This window comes from Leiobunum rupestre, chromosome 4, assembly GCF_980474605.1.
Source record: "Leiobunum rupestre chromosome 4, qqLeiRupe1.1.hap1, whole genome shotgun sequence".
Lineage (NCBI taxonomy): Eukaryota > Metazoa > Arthropoda > Arachnida > Opiliones > Sclerosomatidae > Leiobunum > Leiobunum rupestre.
Window position 1 is genome coordinate 43,563,585 of NC_143387.1, and position 20,598 is coordinate 43,584,182.

At 35.5% G+C, this 20,598-nt stretch overlaps 1 protein-coding gene across 1 annotated transcript in view; it reads right to left on the reverse strand.

Moving 5' to 3' along the window:
• Positions 1 to 504: 504 nt before the first annotated feature.
• LOC149947912 (inactive dipeptidyl peptidase 10-like) overlaps positions 505 to 20,598 on the reverse strand; it is a 44,683-nt gene continuing 24,589 nt past the window's right edge. The window contains exons 13-21 of the mRNA XM_090170988.1: positions 20,088 to 20,240; positions 16,317 to 16,396; positions 16,027 to 16,253; positions 15,859 to 15,957; positions 15,103 to 15,178; positions 11,208 to 11,408; positions 6,319 to 6,476; positions 6,072 to 6,209; positions 505 to 1,561 (exon numbers count right to left, since the gene is read on the reverse strand). Of these exons, the coding sequence (XP_090027114.1) occupies positions 1,332 to 1,561; positions 6,072 to 6,209; positions 6,319 to 6,476; positions 11,208 to 11,408; positions 15,103 to 15,178; positions 15,859 to 15,957; positions 16,027 to 16,253; positions 16,317 to 16,396; positions 20,088 to 20,240 (1,362 nt within the window). The 3' untranslated portion in view covers positions 505 to 1,331. The remainder of the gene's footprint in view (positions 1,562 to 6,071; positions 6,210 to 6,318; positions 6,477 to 11,207; positions 11,409 to 15,102; positions 15,179 to 15,858; positions 15,958 to 16,026; positions 16,254 to 16,316; positions 16,397 to 20,087; positions 20,241 to 20,598) is intronic.

Below are 20,598 nucleotides of genomic sequence, written 5' to 3' on the forward strand. Positions count from 1 at the left end.
AAGGGTTGTGTACGAATTTCATTGGACGAGCGTCACGAGCCTTTACGCTGAACGTTTTACGGGGGGGGGGGGGGAGACAATTTCCGAATTTTTCCCCTTCCGACGGCAGCAGGCGCTAAAGCGTCTAGCCAATGAAAAAAGTACACGAGAAAATCCACGACTTTTGACGGGTTGCGTTCTCCTTTTGTGGGGTGTTGTGTTTGTTGCTCCTAGGTGGTAGCAAGTTTTACAAACCATCATATACAATAGCTGCTAGGTGGTGAAGCGGAAATGACGCCTACGTTTTGACGCGGAACCAAGTTCATAAGTAGGCTCATGCCAACGTTTTACCACTATTAAAGACCTTATTACTAGTGGAAACTAAGAAAATGAGCCCCCTCAAAGTAATCTAATTGATTTTCGGAAGATGAGAAGCAAAATGGTTGCTTTAAGAAAAAGTTAATAACTTGAATTATCCATTTCTCTAAAATGGCAGCCAAATTTCGGTGAAGAACTTTCTGAAGCGTAGCTATTCTTAGAATATAATAGTATTTTGAGTAGAAAACTCTAAAGCCAAGAGTGCCAAGAAGTTTGGCATTCGCGATATAACTGGCCATCGCTAAAAATGTTTGCTAACTAATAAGTTTGAAAAAACTCTCTAACTAATTTTATATTAGTATTCAAATATATATACCGGTCCGTACGAAAATTTCATTTCGGTATCAGCCTATACATAGCACAGCGCTAAAGATAAATATTTATTAACTCTACAAAACTAAAACTATTAGCTCTACAAAACTAAAACTATATATTATATAGAGAAACATCTAAACTAAACAATCCTTTTTCGCCACATTTCCATCTCAAAATAGACAATCAACATTTTCTAAGCACACGCGATTTAACATTTTACAAATGACCATTCCTCGCAAATCTCGCGTGGTTTTTTTTAAACTTTCAAGTACCATGAAAAATATTCAGCATCATAGAAATACTTCTAGCAAATTTATATACCTTGACGATAAACGTTTAAATATTCAGCTCTTTCACGATCTTTAGAAATACGTCAATCGTCAAAACGATTGGCAATCGATATGTTCCCCCAGACCCGAGGAAATGACTAGGCTCTTTACCTAACCTATTCTTTAACGGGGAAAACATTTGGGTCAATCTATTATGGTTAAGCAACTACGAAATAAATTATTCACGTCTACTCTTAACAAGGAGTATCTTGAAACCAATACGAAATTAAATTAAAAAAAACATTGCTTATCGTGGTCCCACAATAATTTAAACGATACAATTCCATTTTGTGACCATATATTGAACTCCTCGTTATGTCCTTTATAAGATTATCCGGATATCAATACTTTGGACTTTTTGAAACCCGGTAAAATATGATTGGTTGGTTCCGTTTCCACTCGGAAGCATTGTTTGAAGAAGGCGTCCAACGTCTTGTAGAAATGTCCGAGAGCGCCTTTCAGGTAGTGGTCTTCGTCCGGATATATTTGACTGCGGTATGTCGCCCCTTCGCTCGCCAGCTGCTTCATCAGTAGCATCGAGTGAAATACCGGTACTTCCTCTGAAAGAGATCAATACAAACAATAGAAATTTGATTTCAGATTGTGGTGGCATTATTAGATATTCTTATACCAAAATCATTTGTTTCATTAGGTTTCCCCTTTCCATAAAAACGTGTTGAGGTTGGCTCGCGTGGCATGAAGGGCTCGCCACCAGGCTCCCCGCCAGCAATAGGCACAAGTAGGCACGTGCCTACTTTGAAAAAGTGTAGGCCTACTTTGGGGGCCTCTAAATTTTTGAAACGGTGCCTATTATAACCCTCAATATTTTTAGTTACTAGTTTGTAAAATAAGATTTGATATTTCCATTTTTAACCTACTGAGAGTAATATAACAGATTGGAAACGAAGAAAATCGAAAGTTAATTTTATCGAAATGTACTATAATTAGAGTACGGTTGGCAACGCTGTCCGTGATTATAGATTTCCCCCTTGAAAAAACTTTTTCTTTTGAATTGACTGATAAGAGATGGTGACGCCGGGAGGGGGAAATACGTCATGCTAGGCCGCAAAGTGCAGGGACACCCGTCTTTTTGCCTCGGTGTCAGCGAGAAGCTACAATACACACAACAAAGACATTTAGTTTCTTGGAATTTGACGACGTCAGTGAAGACTGAAGAGGACCGGAGGGGGGGGGGGGATTGCCAAAACTGGATTTCTCTCTTTCTCGTCCCAGCAGAGGTAAAGCCCAAGCCTATTGCTTTGATAGGAAGGGGTTATTCTTTAAAATATTGAGGAATTTGGGTTTCCCCTTTTTCCCTCTTTTGCGAAGTCACGTGATTTCAGTGACCATCGAACGGGGTCCGTCAGTGATTAGGGCCTCGCGTTTCGTCCATCGTCATTTCGTTTTCGTCTCCTGAGCAAGATAGTTCTCAATTTTGAGTCTCTTTTGGCCAGAATTTAACTAGATTTAATAGTTCAAGGCTAATAAGCTATTGTAGCTTAATTTTCCAAACAGCCTTTTTCAAGGCTAATAAGCTATTTGTAGCTTAATTTTAAAAAACTGCCTTTTTCAAGGCTAATTTGCTATTTATAGCTGATTTTCCCACTGCCTTTTTGAAACCTAATTAGCTATTATATTTACATATACTATAGCTCTGCTTTATCCAAACAGTCTTTTCGAGACTACTAAGCTATTACAAGCTTCGTTTAGAATAGGTTTTAAATTAATTTTTAAAATATGAGCACCCGAAAGTTTTTATCAGGGGCCCAAAAACGCCAGAAGCGCAAGAGATAAAATGGTGTTGTTAGTAGTCAGAAAGGCGCATTGGAACGTTTTTTGAAATCGTCAGGCAAGAGTCATAATGATAGTCCCGGGGAAAGCTTGGGAAATAAAGAGAGTTTAGAATACGAAGGTGGTAATATTTCTGAGGTTCTTCCAAACGTCAGTTCTGCTTTAGACATTGCACTAAGTAATGAAGCCGAAATTATTAGAAACCCTACTATATCTGCCGATGTGCAAGATTTAACTAATTTAACAGAAGTGCGCTTACACGAATTGGATATTACTTTAGATAAAGATTGCCTTCCAGTTCAGCCTAAACTCAATCCTTTTCCTAAAACTTTAATGGGTGGTAAAAATCGTTGTTTCATTTCTTCTTGGTACGACAAATATCGAATGCTTGAGTATTCAGTTGCAAAAAATGCAGTTTACTGCTTTTGTTGCCGTAATTTTCTAGGCAGTAGAAATACTGGATTTGTGAACGGATTTTCGGATTGGAAAAATATGGCGAAAAAATTCGAAGAACATTTCACTTCGAATAAATCTTGCCACCAACTAGCCTATAGAATGTATTTAGACTACACCGAATTAAAATCTCGTGGATCAATAGCGTGTCAGGTTAATGGCCACCATAGACTTGACGTAATTAGAAATAGAGAGGTATTATCTGCACACGTGGAAGTCATAATTTTATGTTCTCAACAAGATTTAGCACTTCAGGGGAATACATCTGCCGATAAAATTGGAAACAGAGGAAATTTTATTGAAATTTTAGAACTTCTGAAAAGAAAATGTCCTGATTTGAAAGCCAAAGTCGAGAGTATGCCCAATAATGCAAAATATATTCACAGCACTGTACAAAATGAAATAATTAACATTTGTGCAAATTTAGTAAGGAAAATGATTGTCGAAGAGGTCATCGAATCCGGTGGGTTTTACTCTGTAATTGCCGATGAAACCCGAGACAATGCAGGGGTGGAGCAGCTAAGCGTTTGTATTCGATATACTAGAATAGAAATAGGTGTCGTAGAAAGATTTCTAGGTTTCACTGATTTACATAAGTTCGATTCTGAGAATATCAGCTTGGCAATTATAAATCTTTTGACAGAGGGTGGTTTAAAACTGGAGAATTGCGTTGGACAGACATATGACGGGGCAAGTGTAATGAGCGGACACGTAAAAGGAGTGAGGGTGAAAGTGGAAGAGGCAGTAGGCGGACATTGTCCGTACGTGCATTGCTACGCGCACCGCTTAAATTTAGTTTTAGTTGACTGTTGCTCCAAAATATTGGCAGTTAGGGAACTACTTGGTTTGGTTCAGGCCATATACAATTTTCAAAGCAATTCGGTTATTAGAAGCGAATATTTTGAAAACTCCCATAAAGATCTGGGCTATGAAATTCTTAAAATGCCACAAAGCTGCGACACTCGGTGGTGGAGTAAAAAAAAAGGTGTTAGTTATTTTAGAAATAGACTCGACTCCGTAGTTTTAACGTCAGAGAGAATCTAATTGAAAACGGAAAACCAGAGGAAGCTGCTGAGTGTCGTGGGTATATATCCCAATTACATAACTTTAACAACTTAATATTAATTGTCGCACTAGACGAAGTATTAAGCGTAACGAATTCCCTGTCGGAATACTTGCAAAGTTCGAAAGTTATTTTAACGGAAGCCGTTGCCATTTGCCAAGCTACCGTTAAGACCTTAGAAGAATGTAGGAACTCGGAACGTTTTGATTTAATTTGGGTAGAAGCTACTAAAATCGCAGAATCTGCTTTTATTGCAATACCTGATCGTAACAGCGAACCGATAGCTTTACGGAAACGTAAAATAATCCCTAACAAGAGATTAAAACATAGTGTGGTAACGAGTACAACGGGTAGCAGGGAAACGGAAGCAAAAACCCTGATTGACCAGTTGAGGTCCACCTATTTCGAATTAGTTGATAAATTTATTTCAGAAATGAAAATTCGACTATTGGAAAACTCTGGCTTATTCAAAGGTATAATGGCGTCTGACCCTAACTCGGAAAACTTTCTTAACGAAAACGATATCGTAACCCATTGTAACACTTATAATCGGTTTCAATTCGACCTGAATTCGTTAAAAAGCCAAATTAAAATAGCCAGAAATTTAACTATCCCCAAGAAATTTACCAGCGTAATCGACTGCTTCCACTATTTAATTAAAATGGCAGATGGGTTCCCCGACCTAGTGAAATACTACAAAATTGTTTCTTGCATTCCTGTGGCAAATACAATCTCAGAAAGAAGTTTCAGTTCACTCAAAAGAATTGAAACACGTCTACGAACAACTATGGGATAATTTAGGCTTTCAAATCTGGCTACACTGTCGATAAATCGTGATTTGTCGAATTGTTTAAAAGAAAATCCAAAGTTAGTAGTCGACGAATTTGAAAAAAAAAACTAATCGAAGAGTGTCATTCCTTGATTAAAATGCCTTTAAAAAATTCAATGGGAAAATAGAAATCATGTCAAAATTTAAAACATTTAAATAACAAAAATCCTTGAAACTCGGTTTTTTTTAAATAAACATGATAGATGGGGCCTCTAATTCAGGCTGGCCCTAATCCCTGGCAGGGCTACTGCTCGCCACCATCCTCCGACACATTGTAACCCGGCCACCTGAATTATTGGCATTAAAAGTCGCTCGATGATTTGGGCCTAAGTTGGTGTGATAGGGTATTATCCTAACTGATTATTATAATTAATATTATTATCCCACAAATGACATCCACACAATGTTTGTATTTCGTTGGTTTTCCATTCCAATAAACACTTGTTGATATTAAATGTAATTGTAAGCGTAGGGAGCTGTTGGCTCGCGTGGCGTGAAGGGATTGCCAACACCCTTCTACGCCTCGTAACCCCTTTCACTAATAATAATAATAATAACCCCGCCACTTGGAATAATTGTTTTAAAAGTCGCTAGCTGAGTGCCTTGGGTATTAGCCTAACTGATTATTATTTAAAACCAATATCTTACATCAAACCTATTCAGTACGTTGTTACCATTAATATATATTAAATTAAAAGGCATTTAAGATAAAGTTCACCCCTAGGCTTATTTTGATGTTTTTGTATTGCTCGAGGATGTTCAAATATTAATTAAAATCGCTAGGCAAGAACGGCCTGGTGAAATAATGGAATTTTAGTTTTTAAACTTTTGTCTCCGCGGGGAATTTCTTCCATTTACGATAAAGCTTCCGAAATTAGTTTTTACATTTTTTTTTAACAATTCAGAGTACTTAAAAAATTGATTAAAAACTTACGATCGGCAGTTCCGTGTACGAGAAGGAAATTTTTATTGGATAATCCATAAACCCCATTGGAGAATTCGACATTTTCGTAACGCTCTTGGCCTTCGGGGGTAGATGGGAATCCCAAATACCTTTCGCTAGTCAGGGCATCTGAGAGGAATATAGAATCGTGAAAAAAAATCGTTTTGAATTATCAGAGGAGAAGAGGGGTGCTGGGTTGTTGGGATTGGGGTTGGGGTCGGGGGAAACGAGTCCCTACCGGCGAATCTCCACGACGTAATTGGGGCGACGGCCACTCCGCAGGAAAACGGGGAATAGAAGTCGTTCAAGACTTTGATGGTCGAAAAGCCCCCGAATCCACGTCCGATTATGCCGACTCTCGATGCGTCGATGAAAGGAAGGGTTTTCAGCAAATACCTTCGTGGGAAATATCAGACTTGTAAAATTACGAGGTCTTTGGTAAAAGGACGTTGGTTTTTGGCAAATGGGGTAATAATTACCCGATCATAAATTATTTAAGAAATCGTAACCAGTGACCTATTTGCCAAGTTCAACAGATAATGTATTCCGGTGGCCTCGTGATTCCCGGAAGGAAAACCACGCCCATTCACTTTCCCCCTCCCCTTTCCTCTTCCGGTAAGGGGGGGGGGGACACTACGATTACATTTATCTCTCTACGTGTAAGTGGATAAGATCTTCCAGGAATACATTCTCGAAATCTCGATTCAATTTATTTATTTTATATATTCAGGCACTGAACAAACAATCGGATATTCCTACGCTTCTGAGATCTACTTCTTTTTATAATCTTTAATTTTAAATAGATTTTAAGTTATAATTATACTATTAAAATAATAAAGATTTTGTGAAAGTTTTGCTTGAAGAGGGACTACGGTCTGAAAGCTCGCCGTGTTTATTTTATTGTAAATAAATTTTAAAACTTTTACTCATGAAGTATCCTGACTCCTTATTATTTTAATAGTATACTTCTGAGTTAAGGGCTTCAAAAGTTGCATGATGACTTAGGCCTAAGGTGGTGCCTTGGGTATTAGCCTAGCTGATTATTATAATTTTACATGCGTAGGCTATTTCTTAAATTATTGTTATTAAAAAAAACACGTCAGCTTTCGAATTAATGGTCTGACAAATAATTAGTGTGTAATTTTGTCGCGTATGCTAAAGACTAACAACCTAATTTGAGGAGTTTTCCATTCCAACCAATCAGACGCGTTTCCTTAAGATTTACACTCATTTCTTCCAATTTTGAAATAGTAACACACCATGCAGCACCAAAAGCCTGAAATGCACCGATTTTTATCAATAGTTTTTGGTGTGTTTAGTCTAAAATTTTGAAATTAGTAGTTTTAAAACACGCGAATTATTTTTAATAGATTGTTTTTTTCGAAGGGCAGATTACTCCGTAACGTGATGTTAAAATTATCAGAACTAAAAATGTCATCATATTTAAATTTATTCCAAATAATCACGGGAGTGATTCTAAAACCAATGAGGATTCAAGTGTACCTGGAGAAGAATTCGGGGCGCCACGGGAGAGACTGCTCAAAGCCTCAAACCCTTGGACATAAAACTACAACGGAGCCATCTAGTGGGGAAAATGTGAACTATGACCACGTGTTTGGTTTAGGAACTGGATAAAAAATTATATTTTTATGGCACCTAGAATCGCTACGACAGCAACAATATTTCCCCATAATTAAATTTAAAACTTAACATTCATTGCAACTTTCTTTGAAATTATATAGTTTTCGGGCAAATTTCTTCGACGTGGCCTGAGCTAAAAACCGTTAAAGTTCGAAATACTGTCTAGCAGACGAATGTTTGGTAACTCCTAGGTGTATTTTTCTCGACGAACCTTGACTCCTAGGTTACTTTGAAGCTTTGTAGGTGGCGCTAAAAACGTTATGTCTAAGTATTTGACACACCAGGCGACAGCTGTAGCCGAGCCGCGAGGCATTGGTCGGGGGAATACAAATTTCTTCTTCAGGTACACTTGAATCCTCCTAGCTAAAACCATGCGTCATCAAGTCTACCGAAATACCAACCTGGTATGCGGGTATACAAATCAGCAATGGAATCATTACGCGCTGTCTGTTTGGAGGACCTCAAACTCTATCACGACACTAGTCGCGAAATTTTCCTCTTAAATCCAAATTTCATGTTAAGTTAGATCGCCAACTCAGCTGTAACAAGCGCAAAAACTGCTCAAGACAGCTAAGATTAGATCCTTCACCGCAACACGCGGGCTTATTTTGAGTTATTGTATTTTCACAAAAATGATAATAAACTGATCCCCAAGGCCAAGCACCACTCGGCTGTAATAATAGCGAGTGTAGGGAGCTGTGGCACGAAGGGCTGACCATCACCCTCCTACGCAATGTAACCCGGCCCGTGTAGCTTCAGATTTTGGACCCGCCAGCAACTAGACTCAATGGTACCTTTTTTTCGAATAAATTGTTTAGATAAAACTATGTAAACGTTAATGAATTTATTTTAAGATAGAGGTACATTAAATTGATTTTCTTCTAGCTTTATTTGAAACAAAGTCGTTTAATGAATTCGATATATTCATATCGGAAGCACTTTCTGCTTCAATACTGACGAAAGCCGCTCTCGAGACATTTAGTTTTGCAGATAATTTTTAAATATCTTTAATTTTTGGAATTAAAAAAATAATAATAATAAATAATCAGCTAGGTTAATACCCAAGGCACCTCCTTAGGCCCAAGTCATCTAGCGAATTTTAATGCCTTTAAACAGGTGGCCGGGTTACAATGCGTAGGAGGGTGGTGGTAAGCCCTTCATGCCACGCGAGCCAACGGCTCCCAACACTTATTATTACCAATAACCTCTCCAAGTTTTTATGCTCTTTCGGCTTAATGCTTTTCTCCTCCATATTTACTGCTAATATATCTTGTCTATCAAATAATAATGACTACCACGCCGAAATTTGAAACTTACTAACGCATAAAAACGCGAAATCATACGATTGGCTTAATAAAATGTTTGAACTTTAGGATAGAAGTAATTACTTTTGGATGTTTTTCAACTAGCAAAATCTACTCACAAGGAGACTACCCGAGGTGGTTATCTCCGATTTGGTTCAAACTCGGGTGGTAAATAGACCTTCATGTAACTTGAAAATCCCTAAAAGGGTGGACAAGAATGGGCTTTCATTTTTCCATGGCAACCAAAAATGTTTTTCACAACTTAAAAAATGACGGCTAAGAGAAATACAAGAAATTTGTATCTTTAAATTTAATAATTAAATTCGTATCAATAAATTAAAATGGCTTGTATTTGTCTTCAAACTCATTTTACTTCTAAAGGACAATAATGAACTTTTGCCACTTGTTATTAAAGTTTCTCGCCTCACGGATAAAAAACAATTGATAGTTTAATGAAAACAATTTGGTTCAAGGAAGAATATTGTTTGCCAGATTTAAGGCTGTGTCCGGTTATTTGAGGTAGTTTTTTGGGAGCCCATATCTCTGAAACGAAGCACTTTAGGACCCATGTTTATTAGACATTGTTTACTCATAAAGACCCATAGAATGCATATAGAAAGTTTCGGTACTCTTACCCGTAACACCCTGTATATATATAATACCTTAATCTGTGGAATATTTATATATAATGTATAAATATTTAGTGGCGAAAATCATTATTATCGTGCTAATTTGAAATTTTCATCATCGAGAAGACTTTTCCCATTAAAGCAAAGTATTTCCGTGTTGTTGTTTATCTCGCGCAAATGGTCTCTTCGACGCTTTGCTTTTAAGATGTCCCATTAAATTCGAATCGTTAAGGTTATTTGAAAAGTAAAACGGCCGAAGAGTTTCGAAAATGACCCGTAAAAGGGGACCCTTCGCTTTAATATTTCACTTTTGGACGTCGAATACGACTGGCCAAGGTAAGGACATTTGCCGCGGAAACGGAGCCGTGCCACGAAACACTATACTACAATGAGTATTTTTTACGATTATTCCCAGTTTTTTGGTTTCATACCGTTTTTCATTTCCTCGGGAAAATACCAGAGAAAGAAATCTCGCAACGATAATAACTCTCCGGTTCATCATTGGAGGATCACCTCGCCCCTGATTTTCAATTTCCCCGTTTCACGACTACAAATCCTTTCCGACTTTTATGGTTTTATTATTCAGAAGTTATCGCGTGTATGTAGCCTTAGCGATCTAGCTCGCGAAGGCTGTTTGACCGTTATGGGGAGATACCATATAATTTTTATCACTTCGTCTGTAGGGGCTAGGATTATTTCTTCGTAGAAGCCGCGCAAATGGACTTTGCGTTGAACGAAAGTAAAACTTTCTCTTATTTTTATAGCTATTACTATTCGCAAAAGTACATTTGAATTCGTCGGTCGAAATACGTCTACCGATGTGGCCGTTGCCAGGGTTATAGGAATTTTAGTGGACTTGATAACTTGGCATCGCTACACGAGCAAAATGTATATTAAAACAATTTTCTGGCTAACCGCTTTGAACGAGTTCGAATTCGGCGAAATATAGCGTTGTAAGTCGGAAAATGACCAAAGCCTTTTTTCCGAAAAATGTTCCGTATTTTTCCGAAAAAATTAAAAATGTTTTCATTCCATGATTAGTCTAATATATTGTTTGCAAATTTAAATAAAGCGGAATTTTCACCTAATATTTTCGTATCTTAAAGTAAAACTTAACCTCTAGACTAGTTTAAACTGATTAACAATATAGCACTATTAATGTTTTGTAGTACGTTTACTGATATTAGACCTTTTATATCGGTAAAAAGTTAAAAACATTAAAAACCTTTAAAAAGTAATTTATGTTTAATTTTTTTTTACCCGATTTGCGGAAAATTTTCTGCATTTTATTTTTCCGGAAAATTAACAACACTAGCGAAATACATTAAAAATGTTGACGTAATGGTCAGCAGCTTTTTCCGATCTCAGTCCATCTACTAGTTTTTTTATTTCATCAATTAAACAGTCGGGAACAATCGCGATCGCCGGGACATTAAACCAGGCGGTATACTTGGCGAGCTACTCTCCGTCCAAGTACCCGTTTCAACAAAGCGCGTGTCAGAAACAGGCCGACGAAGAGCGTCATAATTTAAGGAATGCATCGAGTGACGTACCTGGCGACGGTGATGAAATCGTCGGCCTGCGCCTGCCAGGGTTTCCAGTCGGCGGCGTGCAGCATGCGGTCTCCATGGTAACGGGATCCTCGTCCGTCCATCAAAGCCACCACGTAATGACGCGAGCCGCTGAAGTAGGTGGGCAGCCCGATCTCGAAGCGATCGCTTACTCGAGCTGATCTTCTTCCCAGTCCATCGCCGCTGAACGGAGGATCAAATATTCAAAATACATCAAGCTTTCTGCCTAGAGATCCTTACCTAACCCGTAACCTCGTGCCTTTGAAAGTTTAATAACGCAGTGAATCGAAGTTATCGAAATAACGCTCCGAATCGGAGGGCGTTTTCCTAATGAAAATGGTGAAAAAATCGAGTCTAGAGGTCGGTAACGGTTAATCATTATCCATGTTTAAATGGTTTTTTTTCGGGAAAAAATGTAAGCAAAGAAATTTACCGGTTAATATTTCGGGAAATGATTAAAAAACATGCATTATTCGTAAAATTTGAGGTTTTTATCGGAAAAAAACGACGTTTTTCCGATTAATTTTACAAATTTATCAAAACATTAATCGGATAATACAGAAATGTCAATTTCTTGATCAAAACGTTTTACGAATAATTTTGAGAGCTTTATTTATTGAATAAAAGTTAACCATCCCCGACCTCTAATCGAGTCAAATAAAAGCTAGTATCCATCCCCATCTTTTGACGCGATAAATTGCATTTGGAAATTGTGGGTACAACTATTTCTATGTGTAAAATATGGTTTCATAAAAACAGAAACGTTTCTTTTTCGGCATAGGAACACTCAAAATTTCAAATTCGAGATCAAAATGTAACTTCATAAGGAAAACGCCTCCAACATGGAGAGTATACATAGTTTGCCTGTGGTCTCCATGGAAACCGGGAGGGGGGTCAAAAACTCAAAACATTTCGCCGATAGGTACTAAATAGGTATCCATTTTGTTGGTTATCTCATTGAAGCGACAAAACTGAAGAAAATTAAATTTATATGCTTTAAAGTTTTTAAAATAATATCGTTATGGGCCTTAAGCAAAACCAGATAAGATTTTAAACCCGGGTTATTTAAATAAATAGCAAATGACGACAGGAATATCTATGAAAAGAGGTTGGCAAGGTTTATCAAATTAGGCCTTTGTGGTGATCCCTTGTACAATGACCTTCGGTATCGAATAAAATGACAATATTCGGTCTCTCTTTCTAATTGAACTAATCGAACAATTTTTAACAAAGCAGGTAACCATTTTTAATTTAAAATAGTTAAAATCCGCAAACAGACGATTGAAACTGTTAACCCTCGCATATTAGTAAGAAATCTACACCAGCGAAATGGCGTTATTGTACGGTTCATTCTTGCTCAAATTACAAATATTACATATTTATTCTTGGTGCATATATCTATATTTGGAACTGTGTTATTGATGACGTAGGGATGCAAACTATGTATAGCAGTCTGATAACTTCGGTTCATTTACTTATGGTAGTTATTAGTACTATATACATTTGTAAGAAATCTTCTAATTTCAAATTTAAGTTTCGTTTATGTTAATAATCACGTATGTTACATCTTTGGGGTAGTTTACAAAATTTAACTTTGAAAGCCACCACTTTAAAATAAAGGTGATGATTAAGTTGGATACTCTTTTGCTAAAAAATAAATCGATTTTTATAACAATGCGTAAAGAAGGCGGTTGGAAAAGCCAGCCAGTATATGGAGAAGAAAATCAATATTATTGTTTAGGTACTGGCGGCGAAATAAGCGCTCCATTGGGTCTACTGAAAAGAGGAAAGCGCCGATGTAGTTTCCGTAATTTTTATTCTTTATACGAGTCATTTCACAAATTTATTTAAATCATAAGTAACATACTAAACGTAAGTAAGACTGTTTTGGCTACATTTTTTATTCACAATGACGCCCAAAAATATCGAAATGGCGCCACACGGTAGGAGCTTCTTAAATTTCATTTCCGGTAATATGTTTTGATTTTCTACATCAATCTACATTTTGTTATTAATATCGCATTGAATTAATTTGGTTGACCGAAATGGAAAATCCACTTACGAAAAATGAATGTTTAAAACTTCTTCAAATGTATTATCCTAAATTGAACCCGTCAAATTATGAATTTTATCAAAATTCTATTAATGTATTAATTGAATTTTATTGAATTGATTGGAAGATTTTATAAAACACATTTTTTTAGTTTTTTTAGTACTAGGTTGGACAGTTCACCTTGCTTATATTTAGCAATAAAATTTGAAATACACAAACTACGGTTGCGCTCAATATATTTGGCCAACCAAGTTTTTTTATTTAAAAAGGGTGAAAGTGTAGGTTGGCCTTACTCTACCGTAGAGTAAGGCCAACCTACACTTTCACTCTACGACGAGGGGTCGGACACTTGAACAAATTTTGAAAATATGTCACGAATTTTAATTTTTTAATAAACCCAAATTTAGTAAAAATTTTAACTTTCCATTCTAAATTTTTTAATAATCATAATAATCAGCTAAGCTAATGCCAAAGATTTGTGAAGAAAATTACCGGGTTGAATTACGTAAACTTCTAGGGTGGTGGCCAACCCTTCATGCCACGCTAGCCAACAGCCCCTTACACTTACTATTACCGTTAGCCTCCGCAAGTTTTTATAAAAGGAGAAACCGAAGAGCTCAGGGGAAAACCCCTCTAACCAGCAGGGAGAGAACTAACAAACTCAAATTGTTATAAAAGACAAAATGTTTTGACATAATATTTCTTATTTTATTTTGTTAGATCCGATGTTTTCCCGGTTTTGAGGGTTTATAGGGGTAATGTACGATCGGATTTCAGTAGGCCCGTGGTTGAACTGCATGCAAAGTAGTTTATTTTATTTTATATTAATTAAAATTTAGTTTTATAAAATTGTGATAACGTTTATACTTGATATGTTAACATTTTATAAAATTGTGATAAAATTCAGTTTGATCAACTGCTACTAATTATATTCTGATAAAGTACAATTTGGTCAAATACTACTTATCAAATTCTAATCAAATGTTAGTGGTAAAATATTATTGATATTACTTCCGATCTAATTTCATATTATGATGTAGTATTGATCACTTTCCGATCTAATTTCATATTATGATGTAGTATTGATCACTTTCCGATCTAATTTCATATTATGATGTAGTATTGATCACTTTCCGATCTAATTTCATATTGTGATGTAGTATTGATCACTTTCCGATCTAATTTCATATTATGATGTAGTATTGATCACTTTCCAATCTAATTTCATATTATGATGTAGTATTGATCACTTTCCGATCTAATTTCATATTATGATGTAGTATTGATCACTTTCCGATCTAATTTCATATTATGATGTAGTATTGATCACTTTCCGATCTAATTTCATATTATGATGTAGTATTGATAACTTTCCGATCTAATTTCATATTATGATGTAGTATTGATAACTTTCCGATCTAATTTCATATTATGATGTAGTATTGATCACTTTCCGATCTAATTTCATATTATGATGTAGTACTGATCACTTTCCGATCTAATTTCATATTATGATGTAGTACTGATCACTTTCCGATCTAGTTTCATATTATGATGTGGTATTGATCACTTTCCGATCTAATTTCATATTATGATGTAGTATTTGATGAAATTGTGATCAAATGCGTTGTGGACATCCTTTAACTTATTTGTTCGTGGCACATAAAGACTAATGTCATACTCATGCTTATTATGTTACTGATCATTAAATCTAAAGAGCAATGTGTGATTTGAGCTTCCTTCACTAAGCCAACTTTAGATCTTTCTTACTGATACATTTTCTAAGCCGCGCAGAATTTAAATGCACATTCAAAAAGTACTTACGCAAACAATAGCAGTGGAAATTTGGTTCCTTCTTCTGGGTCCACTTTCGTCGGCATCATCAATTTAATATTGGTTCCTTAAATTTTTTTAATTATTTTAATGATTTCTTTAGCAATAGTAAATTTTTAATCGTGCCCAAAATATGATTTTCGTTAAGAATTATTTTCATAAATAAAGATCTATTTCTTTAGAAACCCGGTAGGAAGTTCATTTTTAATTAAATATTTTCACAATTAATTTTCTAGAATTTTTTTCATTTTTATGCAGGAATGACTTCTAAAGCCCCGTTTTCAATCACGCTTTTGCGTCAAACCAACCGCGAGAAGCTTCTCCATCGGCTTTTTTGTCACGAGAAGCAGAAATCTAAATAGATTTGATATAAGCTTATTTTGAAATAAAAGCGCGTCAAAAAAGCAAAAGCGAAAACCCTGAAAAATATCGTAATTGAAAACGGGGCTTAAGGCACTGCTTGAATTAGATTTTGTTTTGCAATTGAGAGAACAGCACTATTTTCAAGGGCAAAGAAACGTCCAAATAAAAAGTATTTGCTTATTCATTAAAAACCAATTTTTACTAAGCTAAGCTAGTGCTCTGACTAGTATTGGTTTGCTTTGCGTTGAAGACCACTATCTAAGTTTTTAATAAATGTTTATCGCGTTCAAATACAACAAAATTTCATTTTCTCTTTTATCAACTTTTGTTTTAGCTCGTAACTATTAATGATAATAATGATTATAAATAATAAAGGAAACTTACGGTATTGCTCGTGAAGAGGTATCCTAATGTTTTGCACGTATGGTTTTGATTTCCCAGTCAACTCCGTTTCTATATCGTGGTACGAATCTAAAATTAAAACTAAAAGAACAGTCATTAGTGTACGTCCCAAGACGGTCATAGAGAGTTTTGAAAAGGAAAGTAACCTACCTGGTTTATTGTCCTTGACAGACCATACCTCTAATTTTGGCACGTTAGGTCCTAAACAGAGAAGAATATAAAAATGTGCGTTTGGACTGAATATCGCGTCAGAGTATCCGCATTCGTCCTCTAGGCTGCGTGTAAGGCATTTCGGCGCTAATGGGGAGGAGGCTTTCGTATTTATAGAAAAAAGATGTTTTTGATCCGGACGGTCTTCGAGAGTTCTGGTAAAGAACCTTTCAAAGCGGAAAATGGATTCCGTAAACGGATCAGGGATATTTGGAATATCGGAAACTTACAGGTTTCCTTCTACGTCATTCGATAAAATGTCAACTACATCGTACGATCCGTTAGTGACGAAGCGCGGCTTGTCACGAAACTGCGAAAGATAATTTGTAAAGAGAAGATATAAATGATTCGATTTTCCCGAATAAATGTCTGTAGTGAAATGGCGAATTTGATTAGTACCCACCCAAGTTTTCTTTTAAGCGTCATGACCAAGTAGAGATGTGAGCCGGTAAATTTACCTCGGTAAATTTACCGGTAATGGTAAAATTACGGTAAATGGTTTTACCGGTAAATTTACCAATTACTTTAATAAAGCAAAAAACACCCGAAAATATTTTGTTAAACTTCAAATAAAAGAAGAAACAATTATATTTTACATTGGACCAGAAAACCAAATCATTTTCCTGTTAAAGACTCCGAATTCCCGGCACTGTGATTTTACGTTCCATACATTTAAATGTATTTCGAAGGGGTTATCTAGGAGGTTTCTCTAAATTTAATGTAACCTAAGGCTATGGTAAAATTAAAATACTATTTTAATAATTATTGTGACATCAAACCATTATTTTGATTAAATAAAAAAGTTAATGGTAAATTTACCGGTAATTTTACAAGTAATTTTACCGGTATATTTACCGTTTATATTTTTAACGGTAAATTCACATCACTATGACCAAGCCAAATTAAAGAATATTTAAATAAATTTAGAAAAAAATAATTCTAAACCACTTTTGTACAATAAATATTTTTTATTTACATTCGCTACGGCCGTCGTCGTCAGGCGTATATAATCGAGGGGTCGGACACTTGCCAATATTTTGTACGGGATTTCGGGATTTCGTAGATATTTTGGCGTTTTTATCATTACCTTTTAAAGTGATTTTTGGATTTCAATGTTAATTTAATGTTAAAAGATTTTGCGATTTTAGACAAAGTGTACGGGATTTTGGTAAATGCCCGACCCCTCATATATAATATCAACAAATTTAGCCAAATGATATTTCACGACAGAACAAAAAACTGAGGGCACAGAAATAATTAATTAAAACTAACAAAAATCTCAATTAAAAAGGGAAAAATCTCAAAAAAGAACAAAAAGTATATAAATAGGTATAAAAATTGCAATAAAAAGAAAAAAAACACATAAAATCAATAAAAAATAAAAATATAAAAAATAGTATCCCCGTCAATTAGATAACAAAAATGTTTTTAAAAAAATATGTTATCTAATTGACGGGAATACTATTTTTATATTTACTTTTTATTGATTTTGTGTTTTTCTCTTTTTATTCCTATTTTTATACATATTTATATACTTTTTTGTTCATTTTTGATATTTTTCCCTTTTTATTAGTGATTTGTTTTTATTTTAATGAATTATTTCTGTGCCCTCAGTTTTTTGTTCTGTCGTGAAATATCATGTGACTCAATTTGTTCATATTATATACGCCTGACGAAGACGCGTCAAAACGGCCGTAGTGAATGTAAATAAAAAATATTTATTGTAAAAAAGTGGTTTAAAACGATTTCTATCTCGATTTATGTCCTTCATCACTTATAATTAAATTTAATTAAAATTAAATGCAATTTTAAAAAATAGGATATTAACAGAGTAAAAACCCTTTTCACTAACGTTAATCGAACTTCGTGGAAGGATTCTTTGTAGCAAGCCTGGACGCAACTAACCACTAAAAGTCGCGTCATTAACTTTGGTTTCACACTTTAACCTCTTCAAATAAGGGCAGACGCATTAACTTTACACAAGTACATTTAAGCCACTAGTCGTTAATTTGATCAGATACTAACCAAAGCAGCGTACTATTATATACTGATCCATTGCTCTGTCATTGACTTCAAATAACGACTTTTAAACTCTAATATCTTTGGTGTAGAAAGTGTTGAATTGAATGTTTTCTGTGTTTTTCTCTATATCTGCTGCGCGACGAGCAGTAGCGGCGCCAGCAACAGGCCGGGGTAGGCCTGGGACTACTTGAAATTTTGGTAGGGGCCTCCAAAAGTCGTCTTAAGGGGCCTCCAAACTATTTAATATCAGAAAATTCTGTAATTTGTTTGCGAAATCATTTATTTATTAATTAATTTTTCAATATTCAATTCGAGTGATTCGCTTAAAGCCCCTTTTGTTTTTATTCCTTTCAAAGGTACGAGTCACTTTTCTTTGACGGTAGTTTATTTTTTAGTTTTAATTTTCGGTGAGCAATACTATATACAAATTGTATCTTTAATTTTATCTTTACAAATAAACGGTTCTTAAACTTACTTTACTTACAAGGAGACGACCCGAGGTGTAACGCACCGATTTTTTTCAAACTCGGGGGTTTGGTGGACCTTTATGTAACTTGAAAAACACTAAAGGGAATTTATTCAATGGGCAAAAGTTTTGCCATGGCAACCAAAATTGTTTTTGACAACACAAAATGGAAATTTTCCCAATAAATATAACATGGGAATCTGACCAATTTAAAAAAATAAAATTTTTGAAAATGCTTAAAATAGAAAATATTAATAAAAAAATTATGAAAAAGTTTGAAATTAATTAAAATTTTTACAGGCGGTACCCTTAAAATTGGTCAGATTCCCATGTTATATTCATTGGGAAAATTTCCATTTGTGTTGTCAAAAACATTTTTGGTTGCCATGGCAAAACGGTTGCCCATTGAAGAAATTCCCTTTAGCCTTTTTCAAGTTATATGAAGGTCTACCAAACCCCCGAGTTTGAACTAAATCGGTGCGTTACACCTCGGGTCGTCTCCTTGTTAGTGTACCCATGTACATTCATTTTTGTAAAGTTGTAAGTTCTGATTTAAGGGATCTACATGCGAAGTACCGAAGTTCTTCGTTTATGCTTGAATTCAGTCGTAGAAATAAGTACATAACCACTCATTTGTTAAGTGTTATTAGTTCTAATGTTTTCGTCGCGTACTCATTTTACCCAAAAATCGCACCACTTGATAAAAAAAAATTAAATAATCCACGTGCATGGATTTGAAAAAATTGTGGTGAGGAGGCCTCCATAATTTTGGGGGCCCTCCAAATGGTTGGCCTACCTCCCCAAAAATCCTGGCGCCGCTACTGTCGAAGAGAAAGTATTTTGCGCTACGGTTTAATAAGTGACGAAAGAAATCAATTTTTATTATTTCGTTGTTATATGTTTACCGACGAAAGTTTAGTTTAGTCGAACATTCAAGCTATGATTTTACATAAGAGGCTTTTGAGCTAAGTCATTAAAAGCAAAGATAATATAACTACGTACCCTAGATTCGAAATCACGGCGTTTCTCGATAGCGCGTTTTCTCGTGAGGCTTTTACTGAGTTCGCGCTCCATAGCAGGGTGAGAAATAAGGAATTTCAATAGATAACCCAAAATTATATTACTCACCTTTCGTTTTCTTTCGTTTAGAAACCTTTTTAGAGCTACAGGCATGATCCATTATTGTTTTAAAACAATATAACGCAAAAATATCTGGTATCTTGAAAACAGCAAGTCAAAAACCACGGCGCAATTTTCACTAAAACGTTTTTTAACTAGATGTCGGTAGAACTGCCAGATCGATGGAGGCAGTTTTTTCCGACTTCCGCCGGGAACTCAGTAGGAGCCTGCGTTTACGTGCAAGGAGCTTGATTTAGAATCTATAGGTACGTAGTTATATTATCTTTGTTAAAAGTGACTTGAACACTGGGAATGAAGACATTCTGGTTAGATGAATTGTCACTACGCATTTTACAGGCGCGGATTAAATAAACATGAGTCTTAAAATACGTACGTTGAAAGGCACAATGGCAATGTGCCGGAAGCTATCCAGATTGGTAGTTTTCCGTGGTAGAACAACGAAGCACGATTTCCGATCCAGAGAGGGTAATGGCGAACCGAGGAACTCTGTCCACGAGTGTTTCGGTTTAGCTTTTACTTCCAAAATCTGAAAGAACGTAATTGCAATATCTAAAATTAAACAAAAACGTATGATATCATTATGAATATGACATTTTTCATTTGAGCTTTGACGCTCGCGTTATCAAGAAAGATGTTCCTATTTGACATATTGAACTCGTGCAAATTAAAATTAAACGTTTGTACTGAACACGCGTTTCTGATATTAACGTTGGAAAGGTTAAAAAATAATGGTACTCCAAAGCTGCACGTACTGCAAATGGAGTGCAAAATTTAATAATAGGGCATATTACGGACCTATAAGAATAGCGCGTGTTGATGGTAGTGGTGAAAAATCTGTTAAAATTTCCCAACAGGATAAACGACCTCAATGAATAAGTACTACA